The sequence below is a fragment of the Scyliorhinus torazame genome, chromosome 19, assembly GCF_047496885.1.
Source record: "Scyliorhinus torazame isolate Kashiwa2021f chromosome 19, sScyTor2.1, whole genome shotgun sequence".
NCBI classification, from domain to species: Eukaryota; Metazoa; Chordata; class Chondrichthyes; order Carcharhiniformes; family Scyliorhinidae; genus Scyliorhinus; species Scyliorhinus torazame.
In genome coordinates, this window is record NC_092725.1 from 67,260,459 (window position 1) to 67,279,168 (window position 18,710).

Sequence of the window (18,710 nt, forward strand, 5' to 3'; positions counted from 1 at the left end):
AGATAGTAAATGTCTCGGACGCTCTGACAGACTGCAAAGTAGGTTTGATGGCTTCTAATATTGCACTGGCTGCTATTTATTTGGCTAATTATAGGCTTGAATAAAATAAAAAATGTTATGCACTCAGAGGGAGAATTCTTCAATTCAAATATTGCTCCTATTTATTTTAAAATGACCATGGTAAAGCTCATTATTTTCTACACCTCGTGCATTGTCCTTAGATGTGTATTATATATAAGAAACTAGTATTACCCATTTTCTTAGCAGAAGGTATGCAGCTCATCTGGTACAAGTGTCCTACAGGCATCTAGTTCGCTAATAGTCCTATTATTTCTACCCAACTGAGATCAATTCATATCTAAAAGATTGTTTTACTCCCTCTCAGTTACTGACCAATCTTTCTTTCTACTTATCCTATTATCTTATTGAATGTTTTTTGAACAATCTTTTTGGATATCATAGAATTCCTACAGTGCAGAAGAAGGGCATTCGGTCCAACGAGTCTGCACCAAGCCTGAAAGAGAACTCACCCTATCCCAACAACCCCTTAACCTAACCTACACACCCCCGGACAAGAGGCAATGAACATGTCCAATCAACCTAACCTGTACATCTTTGGGCTGTGGGAGGAAAATGGAGACACGAGGAGAAGGTACAAACTCCACACAGACAGTCACCCGGAGACTGGAACTGAACCCGGGACCCTGGCGCTGTGAGGTAGCAATACCAACCACTGTGCCACCCCTCATGAAAATATCATTTTCAGTTATCAATAACTGATCTTCAGGCAGCAGGGTGGCGCAGTAGTTAGCACTGCTGCCTCACGGCACCGAGGACCCGGGTTCGATCCCGGCTCCAGGTCACTGTCTGTGTGGAGTTTGCACATTCTCTCTGTGTCCGCATGGGTCTCACCCACAACCCAAAGATGTGGAGGGTAAGTGGATTGGCCATGCTAAATTGCGCCTTAATTGGAAAAAAATAATTGGTTACTCTAAACTTATTTTTTAAAAATCAATAACTGATCTGGGTGTTAGTTTTCGGACCCTTGCACCTGAATCAGTGGCCAAGTTACATCTTATGAACTGCCTAGGGTACTTTATTCAAATTCCCTATAGGCAGGCTTTCCCTTTCTGGTTGACTGAACTGGCGTTTCTATGGGCTACTGCTGCCATCTTGGTACCAGTGCCTGAATTATACATTTCTTTTTGAAGCCTGACATTAAATATGGAGAAAGCTTAGTGGAGGGACATTTAGACTGTAATGCAGGACACATCGGGGCTGAAAAGAGTTGGAAAGAACACCAGGTAATTGAAGAAGCAGTGAGAATAAAAATAATAATGATAATAATAATTGCTTATTGTCACAAGGAGGCTTCAATGAAGTTACTGTGAAAAGCCCCTAGTTGCCACATTCCGGCACTTGTTCGGGGAGGCTGGAATTGAACCCATGCTGTTGGCATTGTTCTTCATTGCAAACCAGCTATTTAGCCCAGTGCGCTAAACCAGTCCCATTACAAGTGATGCAAACGGCTTTAACAACCTGTAGATTAAGTGGAAAGGAAAACTGATAATGTTCCATGATTTTTGAGGCTGTGAAACAGAATTGGCAGTAGAAAACTCTTCATATTTCAATTTCATAGAATCCCTACACTGCAGAAGGAGGCCATTCGGTCCATCGAGTCTGCACCGACCCTCCGAAAGAGCACCCTACCTTGACCCACTCGCTCATAACCACGTGGTTAGGTGAGGTGACTCCACCTAACCTTTGGGACAGTGGGGCAATTTATCATGGCTAATCCACCTAACCTTCACATCTTTAGGCTGCGGGAGAAAACCCATGCAGACGCGGGGAGAACATGCAAATTCCACACATAGTCAGCCAAGGTCGGAATCGAACCCGGGCCCCTGGCACTTGTTAGCACTGCAGTGCTAACCACTGTGCCACCCCTAATCTGTTCTGTGTTTGCAGCAAGTAAGGGTTGAAAGAGGAGCACTCATCTTTATACCACTCAAAATTAATTATTTATTATGCTCAAGTACTATTCCAACTGATGGCATGTTCTGACAAAGCTTGCATTTGTTTCAGCAACTTTGCTCAAATCTCAAGCTTGTTAGTTTTCCTGAAGCATGTGGTGTCTTTCAGTCATCCAGCTTTTACGCTTGGCTTTGCAAAACTCAATCTGGCTGCACAAGCTCGCTTCAGATGCCATTTATCTCTTCACAACTGGATCGGACATCTCAGCAGATGATCCAGTTCCACTTTCACTGGTAACACGAGGCAATTACTTAAACAGTCTGCACACCAAGACATGCTTCAGCACACCAACGCGCATCTATCTGCGTGACAAACAACAAAGCGAATATGTTGCTCGCGCTCTCCAAATTCAATTCCTAACATCTCACAAAGAGTTGGATTTGAAAGGGACTAATGTTCTAGAATTGATGCACAAAACTGAACGAAGAAAGGTGAAGAAAGAGAGTCACACAAGATTTCAGAACCCAGAGGACTTCAAATAACACAATATTTTGCATGTACTGGATCTTCAGCAAGCTGAAGTTTTCAGAAAGTTTATTCCACAGGGGCACAAAGTTAACCTCATCTCAGCACATGCTACTCTCTTTGTGGTTCAACGATTGAATGCATATTTTTTTGTCTTAAGAGCATGCAAGGAAGTGAACAGATTACATGCCTTAAAACAGGGTTTCAAGTAAACTTTAGCGGAAAAGTTAGATTGGTAAAATGTTTGATTCATAGATTCATTGATGTTTACAGCACAGAAGGAGGCCATTCGGCCCACTGTGTCCATGCTGGTCAACAAAGATCTGACTACACTAATCCTATTTTCCAGCACTTGGCCCATAGGTCTGGAGGTTATGGCAATGCAAGTGAATGACCCAACCACTTTTTTGACAGCGAGTTCCAGACTCCTACAACCCTCTGGGTGAAAATGTTTGTCCTCTTAGCCTTATACCTCTTACCTTAAATCTATGCCCTCTGGTTATTTGACCCCTGTTTGCACATTCTCCCTGTGTTTACGTGGGTTTCACCCCCACAACCCAAAGATGTGCAGGCTAGGTGGATTGGCCACGCTAAATTGCCCCTTAATTAGAAAAAACTAATTGGGTACTCTAAAAATGTTTTTAAAAAGACAAGGGAGAATGTGCAAACTCCACAGGGACAGTGTCCCAGAGCTAGGATCGAACCTGGGACCTCGGTGCCAGGGCAGCAGTGTTAACCACTGCACCACCTTACTGCCCAGTACTTTCCACTTTTCTGACCAGTCTGCCATGAGGAACCTATCAAAAGCCTTGCTAAAGTCCATATAGACCACATCAAATGCATTACCCTCATCCAAACTCCTGGTTACCCCCTCAGACAATTTGATCCAGTTTGTCAAACACGGCCTTCCCTTAACAAATCAATGCTGACTATCCCTGATTAATCTGTGTCTGTCCAAGTGCTGATATATTCTGTTCCTCAGAATTCTTCCTAGTTATTCCAGTGTATTTTTAAAAAAAGACATTTTATATGGGGTCACGTACATAGCAATGGTATGTTGCAAATTGGTTGCTAACATTTAATTTTCTTGCTGCAAAAACTGAAATATTGAGATGCAGAAATGTATCCAACCAACTTACCTTAATGGTGACATTTCCTTTTGTTAGTTTCCTCATGTTGAATCCCACGGTTGGAATCATATCTTCAGTGAATTGACCAGACTGTACAAAAAACAAGAATACTGAGTCAATATTCAAAACTAAATTAAGGTTTAAAAAAAAAAAAGCTCACCAGAAGTATGGAAATTTCTTTGGAAAACATTGTACATATTTAGGCTGTCTTCAGCCAGTTTTTTTTAAAATATTCTTTTTTGTGCATATCATTGTGGGAGATATTTGTGCCAGGAAATGGAATATCTCCCATTTCAGACATCCAGTGCCGGCAGCAAGCACAACCAGCTCAGACAAGCACAAAGAGACGTAAATGATTATTTCACTGATGCACAATAAAATCACTCACATAATCATGCAAAAAAAAGTATATTCTCCCTTGATGTCATTCGATTAGATCAAATAGTCTAATGTGGTGCAAGCACTAGCACAGGTGCGATAAGCTAAATAGACTCATCCTGGGCCGTAACATGAAGGATTCCAGAGAAGCGAGTCCTGCCTTTCATGTACAAGGGGTGTTCGATTGCAAAGAACCGGTGACAAGCAAACTTGTCTTCAGCGAAAATAGGGTCACAATTCTGCTGTCAGCACATGTGAATGTATTTCAATGATGCAAACATGGTGAGTAGGTGCACACACATGGCTTTCCCATCGTACACATCATGGTACAAGAACTAAGGGACACCGATTTAAGGCTGCGGGCAAGTGGTGCGATGGTTGAGGGGGTGGAAGAATGTGATGATAAACTTATTTTTATAAAATACAGCGTGATTATTTTCTGGAACTCACTGCCAAGAAGGGTGACAGAAATGGGGACAACCATGGATTACTAAAGGAATTTAGATGGAGACTTGAAGAAACTGAACCTGCAGGACTATAGGGATAGAGTGGGAGAATGGAACGGACTGGATTACTCCGCGGAGAGATGGAGTGGCCATAAACAGCATGTGCTTTTTCTGTGCCATAAATAGCATGTGCTTTTTCTGTGCCATAAATAACTCTATAACAAAACAAATTCCAATTTAATATGTTAACCTTAGATGAGACAGAAATCTGAACAGAGCAATTGGATTTGCCTATTTGGGAACACAGGAAGTATGGGTAAGGAGGGTGAAAATTCAGGCAGAGTTTCTCTCTCAATTACCGATGAACCATTGCTCCCTCCCTCCCATTGTAACATGCACATCTTAATGTGGAATAAGGGCAGAAATCTGGCATCACTTTGATATAGAATGGAGTTCTCAATCAGGGGAGGGAGCGGTGGTCTACAGCCTCCTAGAGGTCTGCATGGTTTCAAGTGCTCCGCTAAAGATTGGAGGTGGAAGAGAAAAAGGAGCTGACAGGGGCACTGACATGGTCCCCACATTATTTGCAAAGTCTCCACTCGCTGGATTCAGACTGCCTCATCCCCCACAACAGCAATCCTGACTTAGCCTGGACTTACCTGCAATGCCGAGCCATATAGCCGGGAGTCAGCCTGCCTTCTCTGCATCTTACTCACTCACTCGCTATTTGGCCACCTGTGCTTTCCCCATTAGAAACATCCTTTTATGTATACGTTAGGTTGGGCTACGGAGATAAGAGTGGGGGAGTGGGCCTAGCTATGGTGCTCTTTCACATGGTCGATGCAGACTCGATGGGCTGAATGGCCTCCTTCTGCACTGTATTCTATGAGACTCCAAGCCAAAGGCTGTTTTGTTGTTTTGCTTGTATATTAATTTTCAGATTCCCACACTGAAGAATCAATCAGCTCCAGACCTCACTACAACATTGGTCGAACCAGGGGGTTCTACAGATGAGGGGAGAGTGATTGCACCTGATGGCAAGGCAGCATTTCACTGAGTGTGATATCAATGAGCCCTAGTAAAGTTAAAGTCAAAGGGGATCAGGAGAAGATCCTTTGCTGGCCAGATACATTGCTGGAGATGTTTGATGATTCCACAATGATTTTCCTCGAAGGATGCAATCAGAAACATGTCCAGACTGTGCTGCGCACAACAGTTTTGCCAGGATGAAGTTTACATTAAGGTGCATTTCACATGGCCACAAATAAAATTTCCCTGGGGTGAGAATGAAGATTTCAAGCTAAGACCCTTTTCTCTCTCTCTGGTGACAGTTGATCACTTCAATTCACTAATCACTGAAACAGTGAGGATGCACCTGTATGGCTTCAACTGACTGCTGGTCACAGGTCTTGTACCAAGGACAATGCAAATTACTAAATTTAAACTGAACTTGAAATAATCATTTAGGAGAAACATTCCTGTGCCAGTCAGTAGATTCAATTGAATGTTGGACACTGCAGATCAGGCCAAGGTGATTAACGTTGGATTTCTGTGACCACGGGCACGTGTGTGCCCATGAATCTGGCCATGACGTGATGATTTCCTTCAAATGGGCACAACTGATGGAAACATAACATTCTAACCTGGGAATGTGACCAATTTTGGAGGTAGGGACTGCTTCAAGCCAATGGACCTTAGAACCAACGTAAACATAATAGATACTCCACATAATCTGGTTATGGGTGCAATTTAGGCTAAAATTAAAATGGCTCCCATCTTTAAAGCTGTTTCAGTCGATATTGCCCAAGTTAAGTTGATATCTGGGAGGAAATCAGGCAGAAACTTGGGGCAAAATATAGTCGCACCAAAATATGCTGATATCCATTTCAAATTTCAGTTCTACAGATTTTCATTTGCATTTTTACATGGGATCGGACACAAATCACGTCAAACCCATGTACAGGGAAATATAAGCTTTGAAACACCTGAAGCATAGTCGTTCATTGTTTACAAGCAGCTTTGGCTGCTCTAATCCATGACATGCAAGAGTCATTCACTGCGTCCTGTAAGTATATTACATCCACTGCGGCTATGCTGGAACCATTAATGTCCAAATTCATGAGGGACAGAAAGTTATTGCCCGTGTCACAAGAGTTAGACAAATGCCCCTTCTGAAGCCAAATCTGAAAGGAGGCAGTTGCTCAGGAACAGCAGAAAGGGTTCCAGTCATGCAATGAAACTTGATACAACAAAGCAAATCAAAATCACAAAGTTCTTCCAGCACAGTAAACAGACGCTTCAAACACACTTGGCTCACACAGGAAAATACAACCTCGTGGAAGATGTACCAGAGGACTGTCGGTGCTTTCCTGAGCTGGACTCTCGGATGTGAAACTATCCTCAGGAGGAAGCGGGGAGGATTCAAAGAAAAACAAACTAAAACACTATGGGGACACTTAAAATGAACATCCTGAGCTGACCATGCTTTAGAACGTACCTGTAGATATTTACATGATTAGGTGCAATTTGTTTTTTAATAAGTGAACTATAGTGAAGTCAGCTGCAAAATGTCATTCTGATCATTTCAAAAGCTTGACATATTTGACCTGTTGCTAGTGATCACGTGTACACCAATTGTATTCATGCATATTTTGGGGAATTTCAATCTGCAATTTGAAGTAGTTAACACAGCATGTGCAGTAAAGGATATGACAATTACTGGAAAAATTGGATCAAGATTCTAACTATCTTCTCGCAAACATTTGGCAGCTGTGCTGGACCCATGCTCTTTTGCCTTTACTCTCTGAATTTCTCCCTCTACTCATTCCCACGCCAATGTCTGGATCTGGATCTCTCACTATCCTCCACCTCCAAACAAACTGCTTCTGGACCACACACTCCCACGGCTCCCTCAGACAATGCACTGATCATCTGCTCGAGACTGCAAAATGTGAAGTGTGGATCTTCAACCTTCTGACCCAGAGGTGAAATTGCTATCACGGAGCCCAACACCTAAATATTTTCTCTCACTTCACCTCACTCATTCGCACAAGGCACTTAATTTAACCCAGGCATCATCCTGGCTCCCTTTTCATTTACACGTGACAGACAGGCAACATTGCCCAGATAGTTCAGCTTCTATATGTAAAATGACACGCAACCCAGGCACCTCAGTCCCAAAACTGTTGACATTCTCTCCAATTGCTTACAAACATATGAACAAAGAGTAGGCCATTCAGCCCGTCGAGCCTGAGCTGTCGTTTAATAAGATCATGGTTGACCTAATAGAAACCTCAAATTTTCATCTCGGCTACCTCTGTCAACCTTGCTTATCAAGAATCTATCCACCGCTGCCTTAAAAAATATCCAAAGACTCAGCTTCCACCACCTTTTCAGGAAGGGAATTTCAAAGACTCATGACTTGGGAGTGAAAATATTTCACCACATCCCAGTTTTTCAGTGACCCCTAGTTCTAGATTCTCTCATAATATAAAAAAATCCTCTCCACATCTACCCTGTCAAGACCCCCCCCGAGTCTTTATGTTTCATTCAAGTTGCCTCTTACTCTTCTAAACTCCAGTGAATACAAGCCTAGCCTGTCCAACCTTTCCCCAAAAGACAACCTGCCCATTCCAGGTATTAGTCTGGTAAACCTTCCCTGAACTGGTTCCAGCACATTTACATCCTCCTTAAATAAGGTGACCAATACAGTACACAGTACTCCAGATGTGGTCTCAGCAGTGTCCTGTACTTCCTGGTTTTCAATTCTCTTTGCAATACATGATAACAAAAGAACTCCAATGAGTTGCCTTTCACAAACCCCGACTACATTGCACTGATTATCGAAGTGCCCTGCTAGAACTTCTTTAATAATAGCTTCAATATTTCCACCCGGAGGCCCCCCCCGGAGTCGGATCCCCCCGCACCCCACCAGGACAGCCCCCACAGCCAGAACGCCGAGGTCCCGCCTGGTGGGCCCACATGTGAACCAAGCCGATGGGACTCGGCAGGAGCTCGGCCCGTCGGGCACAGAGAATTGCCGCAGGGGGCGCTCTCAATGGCCCCTGACCGGCGCTACGTCGCACGCGCACCTGGCGGGTCAGCGGAAGTGCCGTCGCACCGGATTTCCGGCATGAACAGCTATTCTCCAGCCCGGCGCGGAGGGTCGGAGAATCGCGCCCCATATCTTTACATTCAAATTCCCACATGCTCTTGCCCATTACCTCCACAAAGACGTCCAGCTTCTCACACACACTACCTCATTTACCATTCCACATACCTCTGCTCCAGCACTTTGATTCGCCCTCATCATCTCCACCTTATAACCACCCTCCTTCACTGCTGTCACTTCAAATTTCCCTCTTCCCAATTTTCCTTCTGCTCGGTGTCAAAAGGAACTAATGCATTCGCTTATGGGAGGACAACACAAATAATAATAATAATAATTTTTATTGTCACAAGTGGACTTACATTAACACTGCAATGAAATTATCGTGAAAAGCCCCTAGTCGCCACATTCTGATGCCTGTTCGGGTACACGGAGGGAGAATTCAAAATGTCTAAATTACCCAACAGCCCGTCTTTCAGGACTTGTGGGAGGAAATTGGAGCACCCGGAGGAAACCCACACAGACAGTGAGAACGTGCAGACTCCGCACAGACAGTGACTCAAGCTGGGAGTTGAACCTGAGACCCTGGAGCTGTGAAGCAATGGTGCTACCCACTGTGCTACCATGCTGCCCTAAGGGGGTGCTGTTGTGCTGCGTTAAGCATCACAAGACAAAATCTTAAAACTGACAATTGGAAACCGTTAGAAGCTCCACCTTCCTTACTAACTCAATATTCAAAGAAAAAGGGCAGAATTTTCTGCTCTTATTAGCAGCAAGAACAGTGGTGCAGGGTGGAAAATCTGTTTTCCGACAGCTGGATAAACTGTTGGAATTTTATTCTCCCAACTTTCAATGTGGCTCGAGCATCCCAGTGGCCAATGTCGGGAACCCAATTTGCATACATTCGCAGCTCATGCGTGTTCATTAAAAAGGCCACCACAGGGCAGCACGGTGGCACAGTGGATTGCGCTGCTGCCTCTCGGTGCCGAGGTCTTGGTTCGATCCCGGGATCTGGGTCCCTGTCTGTGTGGAGTTTACACATTTTCCCCGTGTTTGCGTGGGTTTCACCCCCACAACCCAAAGATGTGCAGGGTAGGTGGATTGACCATGCTTAATTGGAAAAAAATGAATTGGGTACTCTAAATTTTTTTTATTTTTATTTTTTAAAAAAGGTCACCATGCCGGAATTAAGCTCCCCCTCCAATTAAATTCCCCACCAGCGAGAGGATATTAGATGGGGGCCGCACGGTGGCACAGCTGCCTCACAGCGTCAGCGACCAAGGTTAGCTTGAATGACTTTGTGTGTGGAGTTTGCACATTCTCCCAGTGTCTGCGTGGGTCTCCTCCAAGTGCTCCAGTTTCCACCCACAGTTCAAAGATATGCAGATTAGGTTGATTGGCCATGCTAAATTGCCCCTCAGTGCCCAAAAGGACATGCAGTCTGGTGGGGTTACGGGGATAGGGCAGGGCAATGGGCCTGTAGGGTGCTTTTCAGTGGGTCGGTGCACTGTAGGGATTCTATGGAATTGGTGGGCACGAAGAAGGCTTCACCTCTTCTATGCCTCGGAGGCCTGAAGCTGTTGCTATCTCTTTCTTGGGGATCTTGCATAACTTCAGTCATCTTGAGTGCTGTTAGCAAATGCTGCGCCAGGGCTGAACAAGAGGGACACGCACAGACTTGGGGGGAGGGGGGGGGGGGGGGTGTGGAAGGGTGGAGCAAAGGCATGCTTACAGGTATTGGCAATAAGAGGGAAAAGTCACAGTCAGATGGGGACAGGGGCTGCAGTATTGTGGCAACAGGTGTCGACTGTGAGGAGAGGAAAGCATGTAGAGGTAGATCGTGATAGGATCCAGGGAACAGGGATGGCAGTTCAAGGATGACTGAACTGAAAAGGAATGGTTATATTGGGTGGGTCTATGGTGATGGGGAACAGAGGAGGGTAAAAGCAGGTGGAGCAAATCCTGAAAGTGTTGCGCATCATTTTTCAAATCTGACCTTGATCAGGCAGTTAGTCAGTCAGTGAGATCCCTCAAGGAGGGAGGAGGGTCTTTTCCAGTGGGTGGAATTCAAGGTCAGCACAAGTGGTCGACTAAAGGGACACTCTAATAATTGAGGCAACTTGATGTCAAAGATGTTGAGTTGAGTTCTCCTCTCTATGGGGAGGTCCGTGTTGCAGAGATTCCAGCAAGGTGTGGAGCTGCAGTTCATTCCGTGTTATTTGCCATGACAGATCGGTTGGCCTAATATCATTAAGAAGGAAAATGCGAGAGTTTATTGTGAAAAATGTTATAACGGACACTTAGGAAAATATCGATGGGATTAGACAATGTCAACATAGATTTATGAAAGGGAAATCATGGGTGGGATTCGCCGATATCGGCGCGATGTCCGCCGACCGGCGCCAAAAACGGCACGAATCAGTCCGGCATCGTGCCGCCCCAAAGGTGCGGAAGTCTCCGCATCTTGAGGGGCCGAGCCCTCACCTTGAGGGGCTAGGCCCGTGCCGGACTGATTTCCGCCCCGCTAGCTGGTGGGAAAGGCCTTTGGTGCCCCGCCAGCTGGCACAAAACTGACTTTGCCGGGCGGCGCATGCACGGGAGCATCAGCGGCCGGTCACGGCATCCCCACGGCATGCGCAGTGGAGGGGGTCTCTTCCGCCTCCGCCATAGTGGAGACCATGGCGAAGGCGGAAGGAAAAGAGTGCCCCCACGGCACAGGCTCGCCCGCGGATCGGTGGGCCCCGATCGTGGGCCAGGCCACCGTGGGGGCACCCCCCGGGCCAGATCGGCCTGCGCCCCCCCCCCAGGACCACGGAGCCTGCCCGCGCCGCCTTGTCCCGCCAGTAAGCGAGGTGGTTTGATTCTCGCCGGCGGGACAGGCATTCCTCCAGCAGCGGGACTTCGGCCCATCACGGGCCGGAGAATCGCCAGGGGGGGCCCGCCAACCGGCACGGCGCGATTCCCACCCCCGCCGAATATCCTGTGCCGGAGAATTCGACGGGGGGGGGGGGGGGGGGGGTTGGAGAATCCCGCCCCATGGTTTACAAACCTCCGGAAGTTTTTTGAGGATGTAACTAGAATAGATAAGGGTTAACCAGTGTATGTGGTGTTTTGGGATTTTCAGAAAGCTTTTGATAATGTCTCACATAAAAAGTTAGTGTGCAGAATTAAAGCACAAGGGATTGGAGGCTATATACTGGTGTGGATTGAGAATTAATTAGCAGAGAATTGGTTAGCAGATAAGAAGCAGAGAGTAGGAATAAATGGATCTTTTTCAAAGTGGCAGGCAGTGAATAGTGGGGTCCCGCAGGGATCAGTGTTTGGGGCCAGCTATTCACAATATACATTAATGATTTGGATGAGGAAGCTAAAAGTAATATTTCCAAGTTAGCTGATGACATGAAACTTGATGGGAAGGCGAGCGGTGAGAAGGATGTTATTTGCCGTGTTATTTGGCGTCAAGCTGATTGAGACAAGGTGAATGAGTGGGCAAATACATGGCAGATGCAGCGTAATGTGGATAAATGTGAAGTTATCTACTCTGGATGTAGAAACAGAATGACAGAGTGTTATTTAAATGGTGATAGATTGGGAAATGTTGACGTACAAAGGGGCCTGGTGTGTCCTAGTATACCAGTAACTGAAAGCAAGCATGCAGGTACAGCAAGCAGTTAGGGTGTTGTGTGCAGTTTTGGTCTCCTCATCCAAGAAATTACATACTTGCCATAGAGAGTGCAGCAAAGGTTCACCAGACTGGGATCTCTGGGCTGGCAGGATTGTTGTATGACGGGAGATTTGGTACCTGTATTTCCTGGAATTTAGAAGAATGAAAGGGGATCTAATTGAAATGTATAAAATTCTGATAGGACTAGGTAGAATGGATGCAGGGAAGTTGTTTCCTCTGGTTGGCGAGTCTAGGGCAAGGGGTCACAGCCTCAGGAACCATTTAGGACCACGTTGAGGGGAAATTTCTTCATTCAGAGGATGGTGAACCCATGGAATTCTCTACCACATAAGGTTGTGGAGGCCAAATTATTGAATATATTTAAGAAGGAAAGATTTCTCGACTCAAAGCTGTCAAGGGGCATGGGGAGAGCACCAGGAGCAGAATAAGGCATACCTGAAAATGAGGTGTCAACCTGGTGCAGCTACGACACAGGATTCCTTGCATGCCAAATGGCGAAAACGGATGCAATAGACAGACCTAAGTGATCTCACAACCATCGGATCAGATTGAAGGTCTGCAGACCTGCCGCACCCAATCATGAATGGTTGTGAATAATTAAACAACTCACTGGAGGAGGAGCTCCGCAAGACCGGTGAAGTTTCTTTTGACAGCAGCAGCATATCGGGCCGTGGTCAAACGGGAGGCAAAAGGTGCGCCAGGGACGGTCGGCAGTTCCCTGTCTGCCGCATCCACCGGCTTCTGTGCAAGAGTCAACATGCCGAGCAGGTGGGCGCCGGGGCCCAAATGCTGGAGCACCTGACCGCTAAGATCCTCAAGCTGGCCAGCAACGCGTCCCGGGACAACAAGACCACGCGCATCATTCCCAGCCACCTTCAGTTCGCCATCCCCAGCAACGAGGAACTCAACAAGCTGCTGGGTGGGGCCACCATTGCCCAGGGCGGCGTCCTGCCCATCTTCCAGGCTGTGCTGCTGCCCAAGACAACCGAGCACCCCAGCAAGGTTTATGCCCTAAAAGTAGAGAGAAATAAAATCCACAAATATCCCCATCCTCAATGAGGGAAGAACTCGGAAACTTCAGAGCAAATGAGAAGTCTGAAGCATTTGCTACAATCTTCAGTCAAAAGTGCAGAGAGGATGATTCATCCTTGCCTCATCCTGAGGTCTCCAACATTACAGATGCCAGTCTTCAGCCAATTCGATTCGCTCCACATGCTCCACAAGTAACGGCTGAAGGTACTGAATACTGCAAAGGCTTTAGGCCCCGCCAACATTTCGGCAATAGCACTGAAGTCTTGGTTGGCAGTATAAATAACACACAGCCTGTTTGGAATTAATTATATACCTACGATTCTCAAATTATTGACTGCTGATATAAATTAAACGTAATTTTCATGGCACCAAACAGAATTGTTACATCTTATGAAACATATAAAAGGCGAAATTAAAATTGTATAAATATATAATTTAAAATGTTTGGAAGTAAACCAAATCTGAAGTCCTGCTGTGGAAACCAATTGGAAAAATGGGTTAAAATAAATTCCGAGGACACAACAGCTAAAATAGAATGGGGAAAGAAAACTAAAAGTCAACCAGAATGAGTCTTGCCCTATCAGTAGCAGAAGTGGGCAGGGTTCAATTTATTTTTATTAAAGTCTTATTTTGAGAAATGTTAAAGAAAATTAATAATAGGCTGCGCAATTATTTGAATGACAGTTTATGGGAACAGTTGTTTATTTGATGATAAAGCTTGCATAACTAAGAAATAAAATGATTTATCACGTGAAGAGAAAAACAAACATCAGTGAAGAGTCAGAATACATTGGTGGAATGCTGCATTGACGCTGGTCACAAGTGTTCCATTAAGTCCAGCTCAGATCAAATGTATAAAGAACTATTAAACAGCACAGCTCCAAGCAATATAAACTGGGTAGTTTGTCCTCTTAAAACAGCATGCAAGACGCGGTGGTTGTTGACAGCATAGATTGCAGAATGAATGCCACCTTACACTCTGTGAGACAAGAATTGGCACCTTAACCAATTTTCAAAAGAAATGACACTACACAGAAAGAATAACATTATATTGTGTTGATAGGTAGACGGTTTGATGAACAGAGACCAGGATTTCAATCATTCATGAATTTTTGTAAGATTTCTTACTAAGGATTTAGGTCAACCTTCTGGTGTCTTTTCTGAAATATATCTCAATCATGCTAACATTTAAGAGTGCGATATGTAGGTTTCACTAATCATCTGACTAAATTACCAAATGTTGCTGAAGGATCTGAAATCATCCAATGCATGGTGATTGTCCCTTTAAGGGCAATAGGCCATGTGACCCTTACTCTGCTGTGTTGCCCTTAAAGCGACTATCACCACACAATGACAAAAGGTATTGTATTCCCACCACCCCACCCCCAGGCCCCTCGCATGCAACTTATCAGCTTCATAGATTTTCTTCAACTTAAATTTCAAGGTTTAGGTGAGAAATTAATTCATGTAATGATTAACCCGGCTTATTTTATGATTATTTAACAACGTTTGATTAGGGATAGATGTAAATGGTCATCAATCTTGTCAAAGTAACTGGATTCAAAGCCAATCATTCAAGCAGGAAGAAGCAAACTACTCAGGCAGGAAAAGTAGTACAAATGCAGCATTTGTGTAGCACAGCAGCTGATATCCATTTGGCAAAGTGCCATAAATACAAACAACTGTACCTTTGGTGACGTTAGCTGAATTAGTAATTCATTAACCAGGACACAGGTACCCTGCTCATCTGTATACAATGTCATGGGATACCAAGCAGGTATATGGGACCTCAGTATAATATCTCATTTGAAAATGGTACCTCAAATAATGCAGCATTCTCTCAGTCCTACATTGGAGCGTCCGCCTGGATACTGTGCTCAAGTCGGCAGTGAGCCCTGAAATGCCAGTAAGAATACAATGGAGGGGGGGGGTGATCACTATAAATTGGGAAATTACACAAAATGAAGACTGAGTCTGAACTGCAAAACTAACTTTCTAATGCAAACAAAGGCTAATTAGATCCTAAATAAGGATTCAACAAGAAAACAAGTAAGGTAATTCTGGTCACGAACAACTTTTCTCACAGATTTGATTGCAATTTTTCACAAGAAGGCAAAAGCTCACAGAGAGCATGATTAGAATTAATCATTTCACTCAATATCAAGTAACACATTAAGGGAAGTCAGAATGTGCTAATTGGTATATGGAGCAAGAATGCAAATAAGAGACACCAGCCATTAACATTTTGCCTAGGCCATAAAATGCCACTACAAAAGAATTACATGGAATCATATTCAACCATGATGATGCACCATTTAGGAGATATACTAGGCAGAGAAAAGAGCGGGTTGCCAATTTAAAACTGCCTTCAGCACTCGGATTTATTTTGTATGCAAGAAAGTGATTGCAGATTGATTAAATAATGCTAAACCAGATATCAGCTTCAGGAAAAGAACGTAGAAATTAAGCACTTAGGAGTTACTGTTAATTGCACTGCAGACCCACATGTGGGAATGAAGGAAGGAAAAATCCTGATTTGCCATATCAGACATATAGACAGAAAGAAAGACTTGCATTTATAAAGCAAACCTGTAGGTGCATGGTATTAAATTCTTAATAGCTTGTGAAATAAGCTCAGAAAATCTGAAGAATAGTGAGGTTTTATAATAATTTGAGGGTTATTTCTGAACTCTCTCAGTGCTCAGTTTGTGAAGGCATCAGCTAGTGTGGTATACAACCACACATGCTAGAAAGATCCCAGATTTCAATCCTTGATCCTGCTGAGCTCTTTAATCTTCGCCAGTCAACAACAGAAACATCACAATCGGCCTCAGCATCTCTGGGCCAGGAAAGGGCTGAAGGACAGAAGTTAAAAAAGAACAAAGTACCTTTCCACTGAAAATGAAAAATCAAATGAAAATCGATTATCACACGTAGGCTTCAAATGAAGTTACTGTGAAAAGCCCCTAGTCGCCACATTCTGGCACCTGTTCGGGGAGGCTGGTACCGGCACTGGAATCATCTCTCATGATTAATTTGCACATTAGTCTTCATTGCTCAAATCGCAAATGAAAAATAGCCATTTGGAACCAGGGCTGCTCATGGCACCATAGTGTAGATTTCATAGATTTCATAGAATTTACAGTGCAGAAGGAGGCCATTCGGCCCATCGAGTCTGCACCGGCTCTTGGAAAGAGCACCCTACTCAAGCCCACACCTCCACCCTATCCCCATAACCCAGCAACCCCACCTAACACTAAGGGCAATTTTGGACACTAAGGACAATTTAACATGGCCAATCCACCTAACCTGCACATCTTTGGACTGTGGGAGGAAACCGGAGCACCCGGAGGAAACCCACGCACACACGGGGAGGACGTGCAGACTCCGCACAGACAGTGACCCAAGCCGGAATCGAACCTGGGACCCTGGAGCTGTGAAGCAATTGTGCTATCCACTATGCTACCGTGCTGCCCCAATAATAATCTTTATTGTCACAAGTAGGCTTACATTAACACTGCAATGATGTTACTGTGAAAATCCCCAAGTCGCCGCACTCCGGCGCCTGTTCGAGTACACGGAGGGAGAATTCAGAATGTCCAATTCACCTAACAAGCACGTCTTTCGGGACTTGTGGGAGGAAATCGGAGCACCGGGAGGAAACCCACGCAGACACGGGGAGAACGTGCAGACTCCGCACAGGCAGTGACCCAAGCCAGGAATCGAACCTGGGACTCTGGCGCTATGAAGCAACAGTAATAGCCACTGTGCTACCGTGCCACTTCATACCGTGTAGTATGAAGAAAAATAACTTGCATTTATATAGCATCTTTCTCAACTTCAGGACGTCAGGAGTAGATTTACAATCAGTTAAGAATTCTGATATTCAGTTACTTTGTGTTATAAGAAACACAGCAGCCAATATATGCACCAAGTTTCACAAACATGGAAGAGCCTTACGGCAGATGACCAAAAGCTGGGTCAAAAACATAAGTTTCAAGGATTATCTTAGAGGAGAGAGGTAGAGCAGCTGAGAGGTTTAGGAAGGGAATACTAGAATAGAACCTAGCTAGCTGTTGGCACAATGGCCGATGGGGTGATTAGAATCATGGATGGACATAATGCCTGAACTGGAGAGTACACAAATCTTGGGAGGGTTGTTGGACTGGAGGAGGTTACAGAGATAGAAAGGAATTTGAAAACAAGGATAAGAAGTTTAAAATCAGAGTGCTGCTTAAGCGAGAGCCAACGTAGATCAGTGATGATGGGTGAACAGGACTTTGTTTGAATTGGGATTCAGGGAGCCAAGATCAAGTTTACAAAGGGTGCAAGATAGGAAGCTGGCCAATAGAATTTCAGCAATGGATGAGCTGAAGATAATGTTAAGTAGTGGATGCAGGTGGTTGCAAACCATCTGGTTCAGCTTCAAGAGTAGCCAGGAAGAAGGATGGAGTCAATATCTCGGGAACAGAGTTTGTGTCGAGGATCAAAGACAATGGTTTCAGTCATCCCAATATTTAGGTGGGGCAAATTTCTGCTCATCCACTCCTGATACCGGACATGCGGTGTGTGACATATCAGAGGCAGTGGGAGGGGGCCAAGAAAGCTGGTGATGATGAAGAAGTGCATGGGGAGCTTGATATGTTTTTAGGTATCAGTAAAGGCAACATGTAAAATGGGAAATTAGAAGAAGCCACAGATAGAGCCTTGGAGGAACCTTAGAGGAACATTAGAGGTAACAGCGTGAAAGAGGGGAGAGATATCAATGCTGGTGATTCTCTAGCGATGACTGGAAAATTCACAACAGAGCCAGGAATGGCAATCCCACTCAGATGAATGACAGAGCAGAAGCATTGGAGGAGAATTGTGTGGTTAACCATGTCAAAGGCTGTAGACAGGTGGAGAAGGCTGCTAAGGGATAGTCTACCATGGTCACAGTCACACAGGAATGGGATAATCGTCAGATAGTCGGCTATCGTGTTTTGCTGATGAGTCAGCATCCTCAGGTGAGACAGGTGAAAAGCAAAAACTGGCCTAACACATCAAGAAAACTGGATGGGCAATTTTGTTTTGGAATAAAAACAGAAAATGCTGGAAACGTTTATATGTCAGTCCGCATCCAAGAGTAAAGATGGTAGGATTAAGGCTTCAGGCCTTTGACCATTTTTGCCAAGACTTGAAGGAAATTTGTACATCATTTATACCAAAATGTAAAGAATATAATCCCAAACCAAGTGTATTTTCTTTTAAAATACATGGTCTATCTTTTAACACAGAAATACAGAAGTTTCATACTTCTATATGTAACATGGATTTCTGTACATTTTCAAAACAATATATACTGCCTTACATTGCTGTTAAAGATTTTACCAATTATATTATATATTTAGCTTTTTCATAACCTGCTTGACAAACGGCAACAAATTTCATCA

General features: G+C 44.5%; 2 protein-coding genes across 2 annotated transcripts in view; one reads left to right on the forward strand and one right to left on the reverse strand.

Moving 5' to 3' along the window:
• LOC140396185 (ADP-ribosylation factor-like protein 8B-A) overlaps window positions 1-18,710 on the reverse strand; it is a 133,268-nt gene that overhangs the window by 113,030 nt on the left and 1,528 nt on the right. The window contains exon 2 of the mRNA XM_072484449.1: window positions 3,639-3,719. Within this exon, the coding sequence (XP_072340550.1) occupies window positions 3,639-3,719 (81 nt within the window). The remainder of the gene's footprint in view (window positions 1-3,638; window positions 3,720-18,710) is intronic.
• On the forward strand, window positions 3,906-13,305 carry LOC140396601 (histone H2A-like). The gene is made up of 2 exons (XM_072485398.1): window positions 3,906-3,977; window positions 12,862-13,305. Exons 1-2 carry the CDS (start codon window positions 3,906-3,908, stop codon window positions 13,303-13,305), a joined length of 516 nt encoding a protein of 171 aa, XP_072341499.1.